The sequence below is a fragment of the Onychostoma macrolepis genome, chromosome 14 (genome assembly GCF_012432095.1).
Source record: "Onychostoma macrolepis isolate SWU-2019 chromosome 14, ASM1243209v1, whole genome shotgun sequence".
Classification (NCBI taxonomy): domain Eukaryota; kingdom Metazoa; phylum Chordata; class Actinopteri; order Cypriniformes; family Cyprinidae; genus Onychostoma; species Onychostoma macrolepis.
In genome coordinates, this window is record NC_081168.1 from 2,726,881 (window position 1) to 2,749,010 (window position 22,130).

At 35.1% G+C, this 22,130-nt stretch overlaps 1 protein-coding gene and 1 long non-coding RNA gene across 2 annotated transcripts in view; one reads left to right on the plus strand and one right to left on the minus strand.

Annotated features, from left to right (window-relative positions):
* Positions 1–22,042, plus strand: part of atp10b (ATPase phospholipid transporting 10B) — a 43,217-nt gene extending 21,175 nt beyond the window's left edge. Inside the window, exons 8-22 of the mRNA XM_058798864.1 lie at positions 819–1,071; positions 2,077–2,291; positions 4,621–4,770; positions 6,567–7,098; positions 7,972–8,078; positions 8,167–8,293; positions 9,229–9,413; positions 11,786–12,077; positions 12,200–12,276; positions 14,356–14,481; positions 15,577–15,777; positions 17,354–17,434; positions 17,526–17,630; positions 18,643–18,830; positions 20,257–22,042. Coding sequence (XP_058654847.1) covers positions 819–1,071; positions 2,077–2,291; positions 4,621–4,770; positions 6,567–7,098; positions 7,972–8,078; positions 8,167–8,293; positions 9,229–9,413; positions 11,786–12,077; positions 12,200–12,276; positions 14,356–14,481; positions 15,577–15,777; positions 17,354–17,434; positions 17,526–17,630; positions 18,643–18,830; positions 20,257–20,443 — 2,826 coding nt within the window. The 3' untranslated portion in view covers positions 20,444–22,042. The remainder of the gene's footprint in view (positions 1–818; positions 1,072–2,076; positions 2,292–4,620; positions 4,771–6,566; positions 7,099–7,971; positions 8,079–8,166; positions 8,294–9,228; positions 9,414–11,785; positions 12,078–12,199; positions 12,277–14,355; positions 14,482–15,576; positions 15,778–17,353; positions 17,435–17,525; positions 17,631–18,642; positions 18,831–20,256) is intronic.
* LOC131553894 (uncharacterized) lies at positions 10,755–12,597 on the minus strand. The gene is made up of 3 exons (XR_009274290.1): positions 12,471–12,597; positions 12,134–12,306; positions 10,755–12,013 (listed from the first exon to the last, which is right to left on the minus strand). It is a non-coding gene; the product is annotated as an uncharacterized LOC131553894 (long non-coding RNA).
* Positions 22,043–22,130: the final 88 nt, after the last annotated feature.

Sequence of the window (22,130 nt, forward strand, 5' to 3'; positions counted from 1 at the left end):
GTTATTGTAGTACTATTTTTATTTATCTATTTATTTATTTATTTACTTATTTATTATAAAACATGTTCCATATTTTTGCCCAAAACCATGGTAGCACATGGTTTTTGTACATTACAAAAAAAATGTATTGATAGCACATGGTTTTTGTGCATTACAAAAAAAAAGTATTGTTAGCACATGGTTTTTGCACATTACGATTTATTTATTTTTTTTTTTTTTGGAAGATTTTCTTTTTAATTAAAAAAAAAAAAAAAATCGTAATAATTTCACACATGTGTAACATCATTGGACCATTTCTGCTGCATGGTGGAAAGACAAGTAAATAAATAATGAGATTTTTTTTTTTTTTATCAATTTTCAAATAAATTGTATATAGTGACACTCAAGTTTCTATGAGAAATAATGATCAAACAAATAGTTTTCTTTGATTTATAGAAATACAGCCAATATTTTTATTCCTAGCTAGCAGGCTCCAACTAAGTGACATCTTAATTTTGACATCTATATTTGCAACATTGACATATTTATTTATCTCAAATATATAATTTTAAACTTGTATTTAGATGTCCAAAATGTTATTAAAATTGCAAAAATAGCCAACCTCAAAATAAAATTGTTTATATAATATTTGGTTTCGCCTTCTGAGGTGAAATAATATTCTAATATTTAGTTTCACCTTTCCTGAAGATTAAGCACCTCTTTTCACGGCCCGTTTGTTGATCAAGAATGAGCTATATATTCATGGAAATTGACAAAGACTGAGATTGCAGATGTGTATCCGGCTCCTAACACTAATATTTCCAGGACTTTCTCTCCAGGTGATGATCCCTGTTTCATTGTACGTGTCCATTGAGCTGGTGAAGATGGGGCAGATCTTCTTCATCACTCAGGATGTGGAACTGTACGACGAGGAGCTGGACAGTCGGGTCCAGTGTCGTGCTTTGAACATCACTGAGGACTTGGGACAGATCCAGTACGTCTTCTCGGATAAGACAGGGACGCTCACAGAAAACAAGATGGTGTTCAGGCGCTGCACCATCATGGGGACTGAATACTGTCACGAGGAGAACGGTGCGTTTGGAAAGCTTATCTCTGTGCTGATTATTATTTTATAAGCTTTTAAATATTTTACATTTGTTCTGCAATATTCATCTCTTCTATTCTGCTTTATTACAATTTAGCAAAAATGTATCAATTTTTGAAACTTTAAATTTAAATAATTTCGAATTCAAGGGCCAGATTTAGTAGTCTTTTGGCGTTAAAATGGTACTGTCAGGTTTTTACTAAAAACGTGCAGTGAAGAATTAGCGCTGAAAAGGCATGGACACAGTTATTTTTGCGCCTGACCTTATTGAATATGCATCTGTAGGAGTTTCCCTTTCAGATGCAAAAGTTATGGGAGGAGAGTAAATAAGTGCCCCTATTATGGATTTTTGAAAATTACCTTTCATGCAGTGTGTAACACAGCTCTAAGTGAATGAAAACATCCTGCAAAGTTTTAAATCTGAAAGTGCACCGTGTATAAAGTTATTGTGTGTCAAAAGAAAGCCTCATATCTCTGAATCATTGAAACGAGTAGTTTTTTGACCTTGCATGCATGTCAACCTCTTGTTGGGGACTCCCCAGACCAAAATATGAACCTTTCATTACCCATAATAGGGGCATTTTAAAATAAATCACGCAACACGATTTACTAACGTATGCACTCGTCAAATTACTGGTATTTGCGCCATTATTTAACCCCCCAAAAGGCAGTAAAAGCAGGCGGTAATTTGTGCTGCTCTTGGTAGATTGCGCTGGTCATTATGGAAATGATCTGGCTGCATCTGTGTTCTTTAATGTGCGCATTGTTAGTAAATCACATGCATAATTTTTCCCATCTGTGCATTTATGGAATTGTGTTCTAACGCTAATTTGCCCTGTTTAGTAAATCTCGTCCCAAATTTTTACGTTTTTCAAATTAATTAATTAATTCATTCATTTATTTATTTTTAGATGTTTTCTTTAGTTTGCTGTAAATTGGTATAATTAGCTGAAGGAATAATAAGGATGGCTGTTATTTTTGGCATTCCTCAGCTGCTCGTTTGGCAGTCATCAGTGGAGCGAATGAAGAGGAGGAGGTCACTATCTACCAACAGACAAAGCTTCCTCCACTCTTCCCTCTGGAAGAATTACAGGACATCCACACAGGGGACAAAAATCACGCCAACACTCAAGTCACAGCTGCCAATCGGTGCAGATCAAAAGTGGCAGCAGGAGCCCAAAGTGACATGGCCTTCAGCAGTCCTCTGGTGAGATCATAGATCAGAAGACGCTGATATCTGTGTGTTCGGGGTGAAGGTTGGGAATACAGGATGATTTGTTTTGAAAGAAAAAGTCTCTTTCAGGCTCATTGGGAAAATGTGACTCTACCTATATTTTTGCAGACTCCAAAAAAATGCATATAATTGCATACAATTCACTGCAGTTTCCAGCTGAAATGAACACTAGAGGCAGTAAAACACCAACAACTGTTCACACAAATTATGATTATCGATTACTTATTTTACACAGTTGCTTGCACAGTAGTATATTATGACCTCAAAACAATTTTACCATAGTGCATGATTTGTAAACAATTACGATTTCACTTTATTTTGATAGTCCCTTTAACACATTCTATTGACTATAAGTAATGTTGCACCTACATTTCTACTGACTCTCATTAGAGTATTAGTAGTGTATTAGTTGACTGGCAGGGTTAAGGTTAGATTGTTGACACGTTCTTGCAAAGTTACTTATAGTCAGTAGAATATCTGTTGGGAGACCAACACAATAAGGAGTTAGTAGATATGAAGTAGACCGTCTAATAATACTCTCATAAGAGTTTGTTGACATGTAGTTGCAACATTACTTAGTGTCAACAGAATATTCAAAAGGGAGCATCAAAATAAAGTGTTACCACAATTACATTTTCATGTTTGCCGTACATACTTTGACCAGTGTATATATGGCTTTTCTAATTTAGTAAACTTGCTCGGTAGCGCACCTGATAGAGCAGAGACTGAATTTCTGAACTGCTGTGATATTTGCATTAACCAATATAACACAAAAGAAGATATTTTGAAGAATGTTAGTTACCAAACAGTTGACGGTAGCCACTGACTTCCATAGTAGAGGGAAAAAATTGTATGGAAGAATGATATGGTGAATAACATTCTCCAAAGTATCTTCATTTGTGTTCAACAGAAGAAATTAATTCATACAGGTTTGGAAAAACTTGAAGGTGAGCAAATGGTGACAGAAATATTATTTTTGGGTGAACTGTCCCTTATAGACAAAATTGAACACACTTTTTAGTGCCAGACATTTCACTTCCAAACTGCTGCGCCACAAGCAACAAAATGTAATTTTGCTAAATTGTACCCACAGGCACTGGTCTGTTTAATTTATCTGCAATGGAGAAAAAATTGCTTATAGAGCCTCCTGTGGTCGTGTCACCTAAAATAGTGATGCAAAACATAGCCAGAACAACATATTTCAGGTTTGAGAAATGTAGGCAGTGTCACGTATTTTCAGTGAGCCTGGGTTGCAAGATTGACTGGATATTTTGAAAATTATTTTATTACTTAGTATTTTTGTCTTGTTTTCCATTACACATATCTAAACATTCTTAAATCAAGATGCATTTACTTGAGAAGTAAATGACTTCAAATATTAAAGGAATAGTTCAACCAAAAATGAAATACATAATTAAATGTTGTTCCAAACCTGTATGAATTTCTTTTATCTGTTAAACGGAATGTTGGTAACCAAACAGTTGGCGGTAGCCATTGACTTCCATAATATTTTTTTCCATACTATGGAAGTCAATGGCTACCGCCAACTGTTTGGTTACCAACATTCTTCAAAATATCTTCTTTTGTGTTTAACAGAATAAAGAAGGTACAGGTTTGGAATGACACGATTTCTTTGGTAGTTTTTGTTTAAAACAAGACAAAATATCTACCAATGGGATGAGGGAAATAATCGTGTTTTCCCTTTGAATTAAGTTTATTTTTCTTACCCCATTGGCTGATATTTATTTTTGTTTTATGCAAAAACTTTTTTTTCAGAAAACAAGACATAATATCGTGATTTAAGAATGTTTAAACAAAAATGCTAAGTAAGAAAATCATTTTTTGCAGTGGGACGACAATTCAGTAGATAAAAGAGAAGCTTGTTTTGCATTTTGCCACGCTCTCACATGCCCAACCCATAAAATGATCAAATATTGTAAATGACAGCATATTAAATCATTTGAATAAAGCCGAAATGTGTCATTTCTGACGTCTCGCCCCTGACCCATTCTCCTGTGTGCTCACGGTCTGCCCCGCAGATGGCCGAGCAGTTTGGTGTCAGTTATGAGCACAGCGATGCTGGCTCGGATCCGCTCTGTTTCGATCTGTTGACATATGGGGCCGCCGGGGTGCATTAAACATGGGCTACTGATACTGTACAGATCGTCTCGCACCCCGCTGCCTCTTCGCGTGACGTCGCGCCTTTTGTTGTCGTACGATGTCATGCAATTTTCCACCTATGGAAACAAACCGCATGGTCTTATTGTGCATGATGTAATCACAGCCGTATTTCCTCCAACAGGAAACGGTGGTGGTTCCAGACAGGAAGCTGATGCTGGAGGTGGAGCGTCAGATGGCGAGCATCCAGACCGGGCCCTACCTGGACTTTTTCCTGGCTTTGGCCATCTGCAACACAGTGCTGGTTTCCTCCGCGACGGCCCAAAGACAGAGGGTGAGAGCGAACGCTGGCCTCGCTTGGAGCCGAGGGGGTTGGGGACATGCTCAAAAACGGCCCTTATCTCAAAACAATAACAATAATAGGCCGCCATGTAAATTATGCCTCTTGCACACCGAGTACCTCATTGCCCCGAGATATTTTACCACTGCCCCTGCATGACTAATTCTTCTTCAGCTCGTGCTTCGCAGCCCGGTGGTATGTTTTATAATTACTGCATTTTAATTCTCCAGCAAGCACTTACTTGGCGCAGGCAATTAGATTTTTCATCCGTCGTCCCCCAAGTCCGCCCCACATGCGTCTGTAGTGAGTCGAGTGTGAGAGAGAAGTTTAGTGAAGCTGAGTATCCTTCACTGCCGGTCAGCGCTAATTTCCCAAATTGCACTCGAGGACCCCGAGCGAAGCACTTTGTCCAGGGTAGAAATTATATTTGGCCTCAGACCTGTAGCACTGAGACGTTCAAAGACATTGGGTCAACATTAATTAAGTTGATTACCAATGGAGCATGATTGTATCACCCTGGGTCCATCGCAACTTAAGAGGCAGCCGCAATGTATGCGGATCCACAGTAGCTACCTGAAGAACTCCATTATTAGTGTATTTTAGAGCGTTATGCAGGAACATGGGCATTTGCAATATTTCAGGTTTATCACAATTGATCGAACACAAGAAAATCTGATCTAACTGATTCATTTTGGAATTGGGTTTTTACCAATTATTAAAAAAAAATAATAATAATATATATATATATATATATAATGCTAATAAATACAACTTCTATGGCTATATTTAACAAAAATGGACTATTAACCGATACTTAAAAATACAGTAAAAGCAGTAATATTGTGAAATATTATTAAAATTAAAAGTAACTTTTTTATTTTAGAAATATTAGTGTATTCGAGCATTATGCAGGAACATGGGCTCCGTTTTAATATTTACAATATTTCAGGTTTATCATAATTAACTGAACACACATACAGAAAATCTGATTTAACAAATTCATTTCAGAATTGGGTTTTTACCAATTATTTAATTTTAAAAATCCATATAATGATATTAATTGCAACTTATACCATTATCTCTACAGAAAGTAGACTATTTGTGATATTACAAATAACAAATATGTACACTACTGTACAAACGTTTGGGTCAATAAGATTTTTGCTAGACTATGCATATTTGACTAAAAATACAGTAACACACTAATATTGTGAAATAGTATTAACATTTAAAGTAACTTTTGTATACACTATTTGAATACATTTTCAAAATCACATGATCCTTCAGAAATCATTCTAATATGAATATTTGCTGCTCAAGAAACATTTATTCTTCTTAATAATGATCAGTTATTATCATGATGCATTTTTAAGGATAATTGTTGAAGAGAAAGTTCAAAGGAACAGCATTTATTTGAAATAGAAAGGTTTTGTAAAATTTAAATGTCTTTACTGTCAGTCAGATCAATTTGATGCATCGTTGCCGAAAAAATGTATTCATACAGTGTTAAGAAAGACTTCAAAAAGCATGCATACTATTTCTGTAGCATGCATACTGAGCGCCGAATGGAAAGTGTCAGTTTGCACAGAATACCAAGTGTATTTGTCAAAATATGCAGTGCACAACAGATCCCATTGCGCTGGATACTGTATCCCACAATGCAATGCACTTGTGAAGTGATGTTTTTGATTCATCATTTGAACAGACTGCCAACATTAAGACTATTAAACAGACTTGATCATTCGTTTTGGACGTAAGTGAACTGCAAATAAATGTACATATTTTTCCAGGTCAAAGGGCGGCGTAACTCCTCATACTCAGGAGGTTCCTTTCATAAGATGCGGCAGTGGTTTAGAAAGTCTTCTCTGGGAAAACTTTTCACCTCCATGAAGTCCTTCAAGAGAGGAGGGGAGACACTCACAGATCCTTTCTCCATCGATGAAGACGAGCCCAGCGTGTTTCACAGCTCAGAGGTCTCAGACGTCACGGGGCAGAAGGGGATTTGTAGTGAACGCAAGGTTAAAAGCGGTCTGTCTGGGTCGGAGGAGGTGTGTTACGAGGCCCACAGTCCAGATGAGGCCGCTCTCATTCACGTAGCAAAGGCTTATGGGTTCACCATGGTGGAGCGCACCCCTCATTATGTGACTGTCAAGCTGCCCAATGAAGCGCTGCTAAAGTTTGAGGTGCTGGACATCCTGACCTTCGACTCCACGAGGAGGAGGATGTCCATCATTGTACGACATCCACACACCAGTGAAATCATCATGTACACCAAAGGAGCTGACTCGGCCGTCATGGAGAGACTGGGCAGTGCTTTCTCAGGTGAGCATCAAAAGATCAAAAACATGAACCAGCGTACACCATTCAAAGGATTGGGGTCAGTAAAGCTGCGTTTATTTAATCAAAAATACAGGAATATTGTGAAATATTATTAGAATGTAAAATAACTGTTGTCTATGTGAATATAAAATCAAATGTAATTTATACCTGTGTTTCAAAGCTGAATTTTCAGCATCATTACTCCAGTCTTCAGTGTCACATGATCTTCAGAAATCATTCCAATATGCTGATTTGCTGCTCAAGAAACATTTTTGTTGAAAACAGTTATATTTTTGTAGAAAAAGTGATGCATTTTATTTTACAGGAGTCACAGACGAATAGAAAGTTCAAAACAGCATTGATTTGAAATAGAAATATTTTTGAACATTAGAAATGTCTTTATTATCAATTGAATTTGTCCTTGTTAAATAAAAGTATACGTTTCTTAAAAAATAATAGTTGCGTAGATATTGTCATTTTTAGATTTTGAGCGATTTTAATATGAGCTCAAATTTCTGGTCATAAATTAGCTTACAATATTTAGCAGATTTACTCATTTATTTTTCTTTAAAAACTTTTTTTATTTAAAGTTTTTTTTTTTTTAATTGAACAAAAATGGAGATGTTAAAAATGTGTTTGTTTTATTTCAACAACGCTTTGTTTGTTTTTTATTTTTATTAATTTATTTTTTTATGGAACAAAAATAGAGATTGTTAAAAAATTATAATGATCCAAACGACTTGTGTACTTTATTCCAAGTCTTCTGAAATCATACGATAGCTCACAATAGCAAAGGAACAGGCTAAAATGTAAGTTTCTGATTGAAATACAGTCACCATGGCAGATTTAAATGTGTGCGTGGTTTGTTTTTCACAGATATGACACAAGTGGATATTGAGGCGAAGCGACTTGCTGTAAAAACTCAAAAAGACCTTGACATGTACGCCAGGAATGGATTACGGACGCTGTGCTTCGCCAAGAAGGTAGAAGTTTTGTGGAAAGTGTTGTAGTGAGACTCGGTGAGCAGCTGAAGAGCGGTGCTCATGGAAAGCGGTGTGTTTTTCTCTGAAGGTTATCGGTGAGCAGGAGTTCAGGGCCTGGTCTGCGGTCAGACAGGAGGCGCTGTCAGCCATGGATGAGAAAGAAGAGCGTCTGATGGAAACCGCAGCCTTCATCGAGAACAACTTCACTCTGCTGGGTACAGTGAAGTACTTAAAAATAAAGGCCACAGAGGAACTATTTTGAGTTTCCCAGAAAACCTTTCAGGGAACAGTTCATACAAGAACCATTTGAGAAACATGTTAATACAAAAATAAAAGAAACAAGGTTCTTTCCTTTTTTTCCACTGTAAGAACCTATGGAAGCATGTTTCTGTCACCTAGTAAAAAAGGTGATTTAAGATTTTTTTTAATTTTTTTTTTATCTCACATGATTTTTTTCTCTGAATTCTGACTTTATATCTTGCAATTTATTTATTTTTTCTGCCACTGAATAAAAAATCAAAAAAGTAATTGCAACTTTTTATCTCACAATTTTCTGCTATGGTATAAAAAAAATGGACTTTTTTTCTCATAAATGTGTTTATATCTCTCATTTCTGACTTTTTCACCTAGAAGTCAGAATTTACATCTTGCAATTTTGACTTTTTTCTCTCAATTCTGAGTTTACATTTCACAATTCTGTTTTATTCCATGGTATAAAAAGTAAAAAAAAAAAAAAAAAGGTAACAGTGACTTTTATTTAGTCTGACTTTTTTTCTCACAATTGTGAGTTTATATTTATATTTACATCTTGCAGTTCTGACTTTTTTCACAATTTTTTCCCCCAGAAAGTTAATATCTCACAATTCTGAGTTTATAATGTGTAATTCTGACTTCGGTCTCAGAATTGTGATTTTAAAAAAGTCAGAATTGTGAATAAAAAGGCACAGTTATCTTTTTTATCCCATGGCAGAAATGAGATGACATAAGAACCTTTTATACAATGGAAATGTTCAATTAATGTTAATTGTTCTTCACAGAATCACAAGTGCCAGTAAAAACTCTTCATTTTTAAGAGTGTAATCATCCAGATAACATTCAAAGTCAGTTTGGTGACATGAAACGTAATCTGACCTTCTGGAGTGTCCCACAGGGGCCACCGGCATTGAGGACCGTCTCCAAGAAAGTGTCCCAGAAACCATCACGGCTCTGAGGCGGGCTGGCATGCAGGTGTGGGTACTGACAGGGGACAAACCCGAGACGGCCATCAACATCGCATACTCCTGCAAGCTGCTGGAGCACGAGGACCTGGTGTTCACCTTCAGCACCAGCAGGAAGGTACTTCACTGACAACTAACTCATGCACTGTTTGACCTGTTCATGAACAAGCTTCATCAGAACAATTAGGCATATCGCATATCGCATTAGTATAACAGCGTTTTAAAATAAAAAATAAATCAAAGATTAAAAGATTAAATTCCTAAAGTCAAAATTATGAGAATGAAGTCATAGCAAAATTTGATTAATTGTATTGAGAATAAAAAACCAAGTTAGAGCCCATTTCAACCTTTTATTATGGTTTTTAATGTTAAATACATGAGAAAAATGAAAGGTTGGATGCCACAAATGTTTTGATTGTGTGTGTGTGTGTGTGTGTAGTAGGTGGAATTTTCACTTTAATTAACTTTATTCATGCAATATATTATGATTTTAATCTCATAATACTACTTATTTATTTTTTAAATATTATGATTTTAATCTCATATCACTACGACTTTATTTTCAAAATATTACTATTTTAATCTCATAATGCTACTTATTTATTCTCAAAATATTACGATTTTTATCTCATAATGCTACTTATTTATTCTCAAAATATTACGATTTTAATCTCATAATGCTACTTATTTATTCTCAAAATATTACGATTTTTATCTCATAATGCTACTTATTTATTCTCAAAATATTACGATTTTAATCTCATAATGCTACTTATTTATTGCTACTTATTCTCAAAATATTATGATTTTAATCTCATAATGCTACTTATTTATTCTCAAAATATTATGGTTTTAATCTCATAATGCTATTTATTTATTCTCAAAATATTATGATTTTAATCTCATAATGCTATTTATTGCTACTTATTTATTCTCAATATATTACGATTTTAATCTCGTAATGCTACTTATTTTTTCTTAAAATATTAGGACTTTAATCTCATGTTGCTACGACTTTATTCTCATAATTTTGGCTTTATTTTCAAAATACTATAATCTCGTAATCTTAGATTTATTTTTTATTTTACGTGGCACTATAAAACGCCGTTGTACATTAGTATTGTTAAACCGGGTCTTTCCAGCAGGATCAGCCGGGTCAGAGATCTCAGTAAGAGCATGTTGTGTATTTGTCACGTGCTGCACATGTTGTTTGGGATTTAAAACACTGAACCCGCACAAAAGGAAAAGGGTTAATTGGTTTATCTGGGACAACAGAGGCATCAGTGTTACACAATTTCATCCCCTCAAGAGTGAAGTTCTGCATAGCGTGTTCAAACACATAAACACGCTTGCAACAATTTGTCAGATATGCTGTTTTTCATTTCATGTCTGCCTGAGTCTGTTTAAGAGCGCTGAGAAAAAGTGCATTCACCATTCTGAATGGCTCATATTTCTGCTCTGTAATCCCATTTTCACACTTCTGAGGAGGGCAGGAAACTGTTCTAGTTTCATTTCAACATGAAATCTCTTCCCCAAGACTTCCGCATATATTGTTTTACACACATTTTATGAAATGCCTCATCTTGTGCATCTAAAACCTTCGCTTTCTGTTGTCCTAGTTTTTCATGAGGTATAAGATCATTTATCACCATCTTATATCTTATTTTATTCCCTAAATAGAAAGCTGTGTGGAAATGAGAGAATCATAAGCCATTTATGTAACATAGTGAAATGGGCAACAACTGAAATTTCATTTAGTCATAACCCAGATATATTCTCAACTCAAACCAGTCATGTTAAAACACACAGCAGTGCCAGAGTGTAAAGTATGTGCATGTGGGTGGATGTGACTTCATGACATGTGATGTCTCATGAATATTAATTTGATCATGATGCCATTGCAAGATAACGTGCATTCATGTAATTTCATTTAGGATCAGATATGAAATGCTTGATGTGACGTCATGTTAATGTGTTTACAAATTGGTACATTATCATCATTGTCCAATACCGAAAAAATACAATTTGTTAAGTTGGGAAAACATGATTAAGTATGCAAATGTACGCTTGATGTATAAAATTATTTTACAAAACTATAAGAGATCTAGACACGTATGCTTTATTTAGGGTTCAGTTGAAGAATTGGTTAATTAGTACTCAGATTTGTCAACACTAGAATCTTATATCTGCTAGCTATCCTATTATTGTTTGTATTTGTTTGCATTGTTTTTAATTGATCCTATTGTTTTCAATAGACTACTGTATGATTTGTTTTGTGTAATTATTAAATTTTCTTTAGGGTGACTTGTAACATCTTGTAAACATCAAAAAATCTTACCACCCCCATACTTTTGAATGGTTTTGTAAACTAAATTACCTGTTTATTACATTCATTATCATTTAAAAGCAGATGTATGCAACAAAAATATGAATGTGACACCTGGCAGTTTTGCAAGTTCAAATACTAACACAGTCTGTGTTATATTGCAGTCCGTGTGTAAAATGCGTTTGGAAGACACGCTGGGAGAGGTGCGGCGGAGCACGCTGTCACCCGGTGCGGGGCGTAGTTCAGCGTTTGATGGGCCGCTGATGGAGCCCAGCATCGGGCTGGTGATCGACGGGCCGACTCTGAGCATGGCCATGTCAGACGAGCTGGTGGAGCAGTTTGTGGAGCTCTGCAAACACTGCCGTGCGGTGCTCTGCTGTCGAGTGACGCCGCTGCAGAAGAGCGCTGTGGTTAAACTCATTCGGCAGAAACTGAGGGTCATGACCCTCGCCGTAGGTAATGAAACCTTGGATTTGAGGCGGAAGGCTTTCTGAAATCATTTATATGATTACTTTTGTGCAGGTCTGTGAAGTGCATTGGTTTTCTGTTGCGATGCATTATGATCTGTGTCGATTCAGGTGATGGCGCCAATGATGTGAACATGATCCAAGCTGCAGACGTCGGCATTGGAGTTTCTGGACAAGAGGGGATGCAGGTTTGTGTTCCTGTATTTTGTAACCCACTCCTAGGTGAAGATAAAGCACTGCAATTAGGGATGCACGATATTATCGGACTGATATCGGATATAGGAATCGGCCGATAATAGCTTTAAATGTGAATATCGGCATCGGCCGGATATTAAAAATGATGCCGATATGTCTTGCCGATAAGAGGAATACATTAACTCACATGTGCTCAGGGTATGCTAGTGATTAGATCACGTCAGCAGTGTTCAGGTCAGCTCATTCTTCAAGCAAATGTTTGTCTGAATGAGGATTAGATTGACTGTTTTGGATCGCTGCATTTAATCTGTGACGCGTTCGGTGTATAAACAGTAACAGCACGTGCAGCGGCAGCCTCCCCCGGGCCCTAATGCCCGTTCGGTACGGAGTTTTAATCTGTAGGGTGCGCTGTTGGCCTACTTCTAATTAAATTAAAAGTAAAATAGCCTTCACAAAGAACATTTAGACTGTGTTTCTGATTAAATAAAGCAGTAATTGATGTCATAAAATAATGAGTATGTTTTGATTTAATGGTCAGAAGCTATAGCTTGCATGAAAAAATAAAATCACAAACATGACACTTGTAAATTAAATAATTTTATATATACTGATTTATTCATTAATGTGTAATATGTTTTATTTTTTAAACAAATCATAAGCTCTAAAATATTTTCAGAACTCTTTTGCTTTAGACCATCTACAAATGTTAAATCTTAAATCTTAAAATAAAATGTTAGGGTTAACAGTACATCTTTCTGGTGGAAAAAAAAATGCAGGGATTGATATATAGTTTATTTATAGTTGTTTTCAAAGCTTCAATGAACTGTCAAAAAAATCTTCATTATTTTTTATTTAATTCTAACAAATAAGTTCTTGTTAAAAACTAACCAAAATTAAAAATATTTTGCTTATAATTTCTGCACAGGAGAGACTTGGTGTTGTTTCCAAACAAAAGGAAATATATCGATATCGGTATCGGCCGAAATGAGTTGAAAAATATCGGCATATCGGATATCGGCATCCAATATTGTGCATCCCTAACTGCAATTATGTGTCAATTAATAAAAGTTTTTTAAAGAGTTTTTTTTTTTCCGATCGACTGGATTAGGTGTGTTTTAAGTCGGCATGAAATAGTTACTGTTTTACTTCCACATTGTGCCGTTTATCTGAGTGAAACTGCTTCTCGAACAAGAAAAATGTGGGGTGGGCCTTAATTGTGTCCTATCAGGAATTGGGGGAGGGGCACACTGAAAAAAAATTATTCATTGAATTATTCAAAGGTAAGTGGTTGCAATCAACCACTGCAATATTTTAGCTACATTTAAATAAACAAATTTAGTTGACTAACTTTAATTTTTTTTTTTTTAAATGTAGCTAAAATAAATTCTTTGCAACCACTTACCTTAAAAAAATTTGTATCATTTTTTTAGTGTATACTGTAAGTGAATTTGCAAGTATGTCAACTTATTCTACTAACAGAGCTGGGTAGATTACTTACATATTGTAGTCCAATACTGATAACAGATTACATGATGAAAACTAATTAGTAATGTAATCTAGGTTACTTTTTTATGTAATGTATTTTTCGATTACTTTTTAGCTAATTTATTTTAAATTTACCATTAAACATATAGCAAATAGAGAGAATATATTCCTTTTTAATATCAAAAACATTTTTAGAAAGGAAAATTTAAAAGAGAGAAAAGAATTAGGGAGAATCAATAAATTATGAATTATTTACTACCATTTATGAACAACATGTAGTAATGTAATCTATAAAAAAAGTAGCTGTAATCTGATCATGAATATATTAAAATTAAATATAATAATGTAATAACAAGTACTTAATATTTGGAATCTGATTACGTAATCCAGATGTAATACATGTAATCAGTATTGTATACACTGTCTACTATCCCTAATCTAACAGTCTATTAATTTTCTAATTAGAGTCAGTCAACGTGTTGCAAAGTTACTTATAGTTAGTAGAATGTCTAAAGTGGACTATACCATAAAGAATGAGCGTAACCAGTAACGCTGATTTCATGCTGAGTTGTGTTTGTGTTTTTCAGGCTGTCATGGCCAGTGATTTTGCTATCACACGCTTCAAACACCTGCAAAGACTGCTGCTGGTTCACGGACACTGGTGCTACTCCAGATTGGCCAACATGGTCATCTATTTCTTCTACAAGAATGTGGTAATTATCACCATGGCAACCAATTTTGTTACATTGAATGTGTGATTTCTATGACACTCACAACACCTTAGCAAACTTATACTAACATCTTTGCAACATCCAAACATTTTGAGTTTTTCACAAACAAGCACCAAGTGTGTACAGTATGTATCTTCAGAACATGTTGTTGGCTCTATTAAGTCACCTTTATTTCTATGGCGCTATATACAATACAGATTGTCAAAGCAGCTTTACAGTGTTAAACAGGAAATTAATGTTTAAAAAAATGTTACAAAAAAAAAAAATCAGTTTTGTAAAGCAGCTCTAAACAGAGGACAATGATAAGCAGTTGACGCATTTGTATTGTTGATTTGTATCTTTGATAAATTTGTATTGTTTCCTTACAGATGAATCAAAGTGTTGCCAACATGTCAAGAAATAATTGTAACCACACTGCTGTTCAAAAAGTATTTTTAGTATTTAAAGAAATAATACTTTAATTCAGAAAGGACATATTCAGTTGTTATGGAAGTTGTTTCTGCAACTTTACAATTCCGCAATTTTTCTTTTCTTAAAATTGTGGGATATAAATTCGCAATTGCAATTTTTTTTTTTCCCCCTTTAAATGGGATTTAAAAGGGGTTTATATGATGCACTTTTGAGAAAAAAGGCAGATCTGTGAGATAAAAAGTCACGATTACATTTTATTTTTAGGTTTTTGTTCAGTGGCGGAAATGGTATCACAGTTTCTACAAAAATACAAAGCAGCACAACTGTTTTCAGACTGGAGCAATGATGCTGAAAATTCAGCTTTGCCATCACAGGAAGACATTACTTTTTTTAAATATACAAAAACAGAACAGTTATTTTAAATTGTAATAATATTTCACAATATCACTGTATTTTTGATCAAGTAAATGCAGTCTTAGTGTGCACTTGAGACTTTTGAATGGCAGTGAACACTGTAAACAGTCATTCTTTTATTTTGTGAAGGAAACTTGAATAGTATTCTCTTGTTTTCTGTTCCAACATTTATAACGCCCTTAAAAACACATTTGATGAAATCTGATGAATTATCACCAGCACTCACTAACTAACCTGTGTCGTCTCACACAGGCGTATGTGAATCTGTTGTTCTGGTATCAGTTCTTCTGCGGCTTCTCCGCCACAGCCATGATCGACTACTGGCTCATGATATTTTTCAACCTGTTCTTCACCTCTGCTCCTCCCATCATGTTTGGGATCATGGACAAAGAGGTGTCAGACTCCATGTTACTGAGCCTGCCTGAGCTCTATAAGAGAGGACAGCACTCAGAGGTGAGCAATCCTGCTGTCACCTATGACTCAATCTGGGATAACCTAACCAAGATGTTTTTGTTCGGTTTGTATTAAAAGTGAATTAAGGGAGTTAGAGGAACATATTCATTCAACTATGGCAGTTGAAGTTATAGTTTCTAAATGCATTCAGCTACTATTTTCAAAACAAATACCATAGTTTGTTTTATAGAAACCATGGTTACAAGTACCTAACTATGGTAACTAGGGGGCATCCAGAGAAACCATAGAAACCTGTAGTTTCTATAAATATCACAGTTTGACTATAATTTCTATGCAAGACATTTGGTCATTTTAAAAAAAAAGGGGCAAATTACAAAATGATGGTTTTGGAACCAGCCTATGGTTTTGCCTCACATTTAAAGGTATAGTTCACACAAAAATGAAAATGTGCTCACCATCAGTTCATCCAGGATGTAGATGACTTTTTTTGTCTTGAACAGAAGATTTTTAGCTGAAACCATGGTCAGAATTAATACCCATGGCTCCTGACAATATATTGAGGTCTTATGAAGCGAAACAATCAGTCTGTGCAAGAAATTTAGCATTATTTACAACATTATTACCTGTAATCCAGAGCCTCAGCCAAACGGGGGAAATCTGATTCTCTTCCACAAACCTGTTCTTTCAGAGAGTTCATTTCAATTAACTTCTTCAGTTCACTAGTTTGTTTACTTAATCATGCAATGGGAAGGTTACTTTGGAAATGTAATAGGTTACAGATTACAAGTTACCCTATCTAAAATGTAATAAGTAGTGTAACTATTTCAATTACTTTATTAAAGTAATGTAACTGCACTGTAAAAAAAAAGTTTTCGCAACTTGTCGTTTTAAGTTTATACAACAAAAATTTGAGTTGAGCAAACTCAAAAATCTGCTGAAGCTGGTTGCCTTAAAACTTGAAGTTGGCTGAACTTTTTTTTTTTTTTTTACAGTGTGATTAAATTTGATTACTTTTTGATTACTTTTCTAGATTTCAGTTTCAGACATGTAAACCAGGCGGGGTTAACCTTACAGTAGTACTGAACATTGATTATTACTGTCACTTTTGAAATCCTTCATCACTTGAAGATTATAATCATTTAATTTTAAAACACAGCCACCACAAAATCGGAACTTACTTTGAGATCATTCTGAGGTTAAATACAGATTTAAAACATTAAAAGAAATATGATACTGTTTTTGAGATCATGATCACAGGATCAGATACGCCGCTATTTTGGCTCATTTCCAGTCGGAGTGACTGTCAGGCATCTGAAAGTGAGTTTTGATTGAGTAACTTGTAGATCTGTGCTGCTCGAACCGTGAACTGCTTCAGATGATTCAGTCCGATTCATCTAGTTCACCAAAAAGAACCGATTCAAAAGAATTCATTCATGAACCAGACATCACTCCAGACCGTTTGCCTGAGACTCACAGGAAATAATGTTGTAAATAATGTTCAGTTTCTTGCACAGACTGATCGTTTCGCTTCATAAGACCTCAATATATTGTCAGGAGCCACGGGTATTATTATAAAAGTGCATTTTTTGTAATACATGTGAATGTTTTATTACAGGGCTACAGGCGTTCAACATTTTGGATCGCGATTCTCGATGCTTTCTATCAGAGTCTAGTGTGCTTCTTTATTCCATACTGGGTAAGAACATCTATTCAGTCTCTCGTCTGTTTCTTTGTATCATGTGTTTCGGATTAAGCTATTTTCTGATCACTGCTTTTACTGTCTCAAGACGTACAACGGTTCAGACATCGGTATATTCGCATTCGGAACTCCCATGAACACAGTGTCTCTTTTCACCATCATCCTGCATCTGGCCATTGAGATCAAGAGCTGGGTGAGTTTACTCTCTGCTTCATCACTGCACAACCACAAGGCATATAAATAAATAAAAAATAAGCATAGGAAATGTTTCTTTTAGCAGCATATCAGCATATTAGAATGATTTCTGAAGGATCATGTGATGCTGAAGACTGGAGAAATGATGCTGAAAATTCAGCTTTTCATCACAGAAATAAATTACATTTTAACAGATATTCACATAGAAAACAAATTAAATTTTAAATTGTAATAATATTTTACCAATTTTCAGTTTTTAATGTAGATTTGATATAATTAATGCATGATGGTGAGACTTTGCTTTCAAAAATTTTAAAATTTTACAGACCCCAAACTTTTGAATGGTAGCAGGGTTATTATAGTTAAATTATTACTTAACTTAAACTATTACAAACATTCTCGCTAATCTAAAATAAATATGAAATAAAAACTAAACACAGTTAGACATGTAGCCTTGGCAACTAACTCAAATAAGTTTACGTTGAAGCAATAAAATAACTAACTTGAAATAAATAGAAATGAAGACCAAAATTGAAATAAAAATAAAGTTAAAAAAAACTATTAAAAATTACAAACAAAATGATTAAAAATTAAACTAAAATTAAAACAATGTAAAAATTGCAGCTAATTCAAAATATCAATAAAAACTGAGTATATTAATAATAATAATACTAAAATAACACTGAACAGTAGCGTACAGTGACAATACATTTTCTCAGTAAATCTTCTAAGTGTTTAAAAATAATCATATCTAACCTACTTATTTCTTCTGATGTTACTTTGACTGGGCGGCAAGTCATTAGGCATTTTATGACATAAAAGTGATAATATTAATATTACTATTATAGTTAATATTTGACTGTTCCAAGAACTTGCACAGTTTTTTTTAAATGTTATTATTTTTTGACTCTTTAGAGGTCTTTTAAGATTACAGCATGTCTAAATTATTCTCTTTTATGTCAGACTTTCAGTGTTTTTCCTGAAATGCCCTCTTTCTGTTTGACGTGCAGACGGTGGTGCATTGGGTGATCATAATCGGCAGTGTGCTGGTGTACTTCGTCGTGACTCTGGCCTACAGCGCCATCTGCATCAGCTGTAACCCTCCATCTGACCCCTACTGGATCATGCACAAACAAATGGCCGACCCCATGTTCTACCTCGTCTGCATTTTAACAACGGTTGTTGCTCTACTGCCAAGGTAACTGGAGTTAAGCACTACCATTATGTGTAGCATTAGGGCTGGGTTGAAAATATTGATTCCTTGATTTTAAATGACTCATTTTGATTAACCAGTATCGATCTTTAAAGGGATAGTTCATCATTTACTCATCCTTGTGTTGTTCCAATGTTGTTTTAAAATTTGCTTTTGTGGTTCGTAAAAGAAAGAACAGCACATGGCATTAGAACAACACAGGGTGAGTAAATTATGACTTGATTTAAATTTTTGGTTGAACTATCCCTTTAAATCCCAAGAATTGTTCTCTGCTGTTTTGAGTTGATGCGTGAAGAATACATAAAGAAACATGTTTTGTAATGCGCCTCTCATCCATTAAATCGCAATAAGCTTTGTGCTTTGTAACCTTTGATATGAAACAAAGTCTCAACATCCAGATTTTGTCAGTTTTATTGTGAAATTCAAACAATAAATGCTTAGACGCTCTTTAATGTGGAGTGACAGATAAGCTGTAACTGCTTCCATTCAAGTGGCAGCGCGAAGCGCATGTGAACCAATCATCTCTTCCGCTTTACTACCAGTTACTGCACAAAATAAACATGAATGAACATTAGAAGGTATGTTGAAAGAAACAGAACAACTTACTGAAATGTATAAAGTCTCATATATAATCGCTCAGTCGGTGTTTTAACCGCGGAAAGACATCAATAAAGCTAAACACATAATGTCACATTTACCTCAGAAAAGCCAATCAAGTGACCATAAACTTATAGTTAGCTTGAAAAATTAACTGTAAAAAAGGAGCATTTTGCTAAATATATGCACTATATTACATATTCATTATATTTTTACTTTACCTGTTCTTTAATATTTAATGTATGTTTGAATAACTCCGTCATTATAGCAAATTATGATATTCACTGTTTAAATGTAGAAACATGATTATATATCGTTAAAAAGTTATTATAATAAATTTTACCGACCCCAAACTGTTGAATGGTAGCAGGGTTATTATAGTCAACTCAAACTTGAACTATTGAAAACATTTTTTCTAATCTGAAATACATCTGAAATAAATGAAAATAATAATGAATAAATATTAGATGAATAACTTAAACTAAATATAATAATGGTCTTATGTGCAATTCACTTTAATACCAGCTGACAGGGTTTATTGTAGAGTTTGCAGCATGAGAGATTATTTTCCTTGGGGAAAAAACAATTTACATGAATTATATCTGATTGCTTATATATCCAGATGAATTGATATCGAATTGACTCAGGATTGAATCTGAATCGAAATGCAAGCGTGTGAATCCAATTTGTCTCAATACCCAGCCCTAAATACTGTAGCATCGCATCAGTGACATTGTTTAGATGTCATACATGAACACAGGATTTCAAATGCAGTATCCTCAGTGTTATCTGTTTTTTTCTCTCAATTTACCAGGTACACCTTGCATGTCCTGAGGGGAACGCTGGCGCCCTCCCCTCACCTCCGCGCGCGGCAGCTTGAGCGGCTCCCCCCGTCCTATCGGGAGCAGCGGATCAGAGAGTGGCGTGGTCTCCGAGACACGTGTATCTCTCCTTCTGTCAGATCCCGGGAACACGGCTCCTCTCCCTGCCCCAGCGCATGAAGTACACACACAGCACAGCACAGCACAGTCCGGCACGCCGCGCTTCCTCACGCACAGAGACAACAATGCCGCAAAACTTGCATTTTTCAACACCAACAAACTGAAACCCATATTTATATTTTGCACACATGGGCGCCGGTTTATGTAGGGCTCATGCACCGATGATGATTTAGGCCGGCCAGGGAATAATCTGAAAGCCATGCGTTTTAATTCTGCCTTAAACTGACTTCACAGGTTTCCTGCTGCATCTTTGGCTGTTATGAACCCAGGTTTACAGTCCACGCTTACAGTCCAATACATGCGTGTAATTTTTCAACGATGTGAATGTAATCTGTTCAGTGGATGCAGCTGAGCCTTTTCCCTTCTGTGAAACTACTTCCTGTTGTCATGTGGACCACATTTGTATGCACTTGTGCTTTGAGCTGCTCATGCAATAATTGAGGTTTGCAGATGTTACATAATATCTCGGTTCATATATTCAGAGCTTGTTGTGCGTGCTGACAGAAATACAAGCGCCACAGTGAGATTAAGGAGGCTGGATCTTCTGCTATTTATTAATTCCTATAAATGCATTGGCTCATAACGCTTGTTGATGTCTGTGCGTGTAATATGCTCAGGCGGATCACACAGTCCTGCGCCGTTATTTGAATATTTAATTGCCCTGCTGACGTCTGGCTGACGTTCTTCACTCATGATGCGGTCAGCAATGACCTCACGCTCAGACAGATCATAGCTCGGCGAGTATCCGCATCCTTTCAGCATGTGTGTAACACACACACCACAGTCGAGGCTCAGTATGAAAAAAAAGTGTCTTGTGTTGATTCTATTTGCAGAACCCAAGGCGCTTTTATGTAACCATTTCAGGCGGGTTTCTGATGGGATGCTTCTGCTATCTAGTGGTGCTCTGATGAACTGCAAACACAACCGTCCATTTAGGGAGAGAGAGAAGACACAAGATGGTTGAAGTCTGAATGTCAGAACAACAGATGCTTTATTGAACCCACAGGACAGTGTTTTCAGACAGTCACTTACTGTAAGACTTCTTTTAAGGGCAGATACTGCAGGTTTTAAATGAAATTAAACTTACATTAATGCATTTAAAATATTTGTAATATATGCAATGCAAATTAGGGATTATTGTGTTATTTAATATGTAGATTCGTATATTAAGTGATATAGGCCCCCAAATAAATGTCGCTTTTGAGTCAAAAGCTTATTTAAAATATAAAAAAAAAAGAGATCTGTATGTAATATGTAAATGTATGTTTGTAACGACATTATGTATTTAAATGAAAACATTTTTAAGAAATAAAAGGGCTAAGAAAAATTATTTTAAAAAGACAATTGCCATTAGCTGCAATATTTAAAAGCTTGGTTTTCTATGTCTTTTATGAAACGTGAGATTTAAACACTATAAAAAATGGAAAGTGGCAACTATTACCCTTTTTTCTGTGCAATATGATTGATGTTTACAATATGAACAAACTTTTGATTTAGGAAAATGGCCTTTGTATGATGATATTTAATTCTGTAATAGGTGAATGTGATTTAAAAAATATGTATAAAAATATTTTTAATTAAAATTTTAATTTCAATTTTTGTTGGCTGTTACTGTTTTTTATTTTATACAACAACGAGAACAGCACAAATAAATTCAAGAGAAATACAAATTAGCACAGAAAATAAC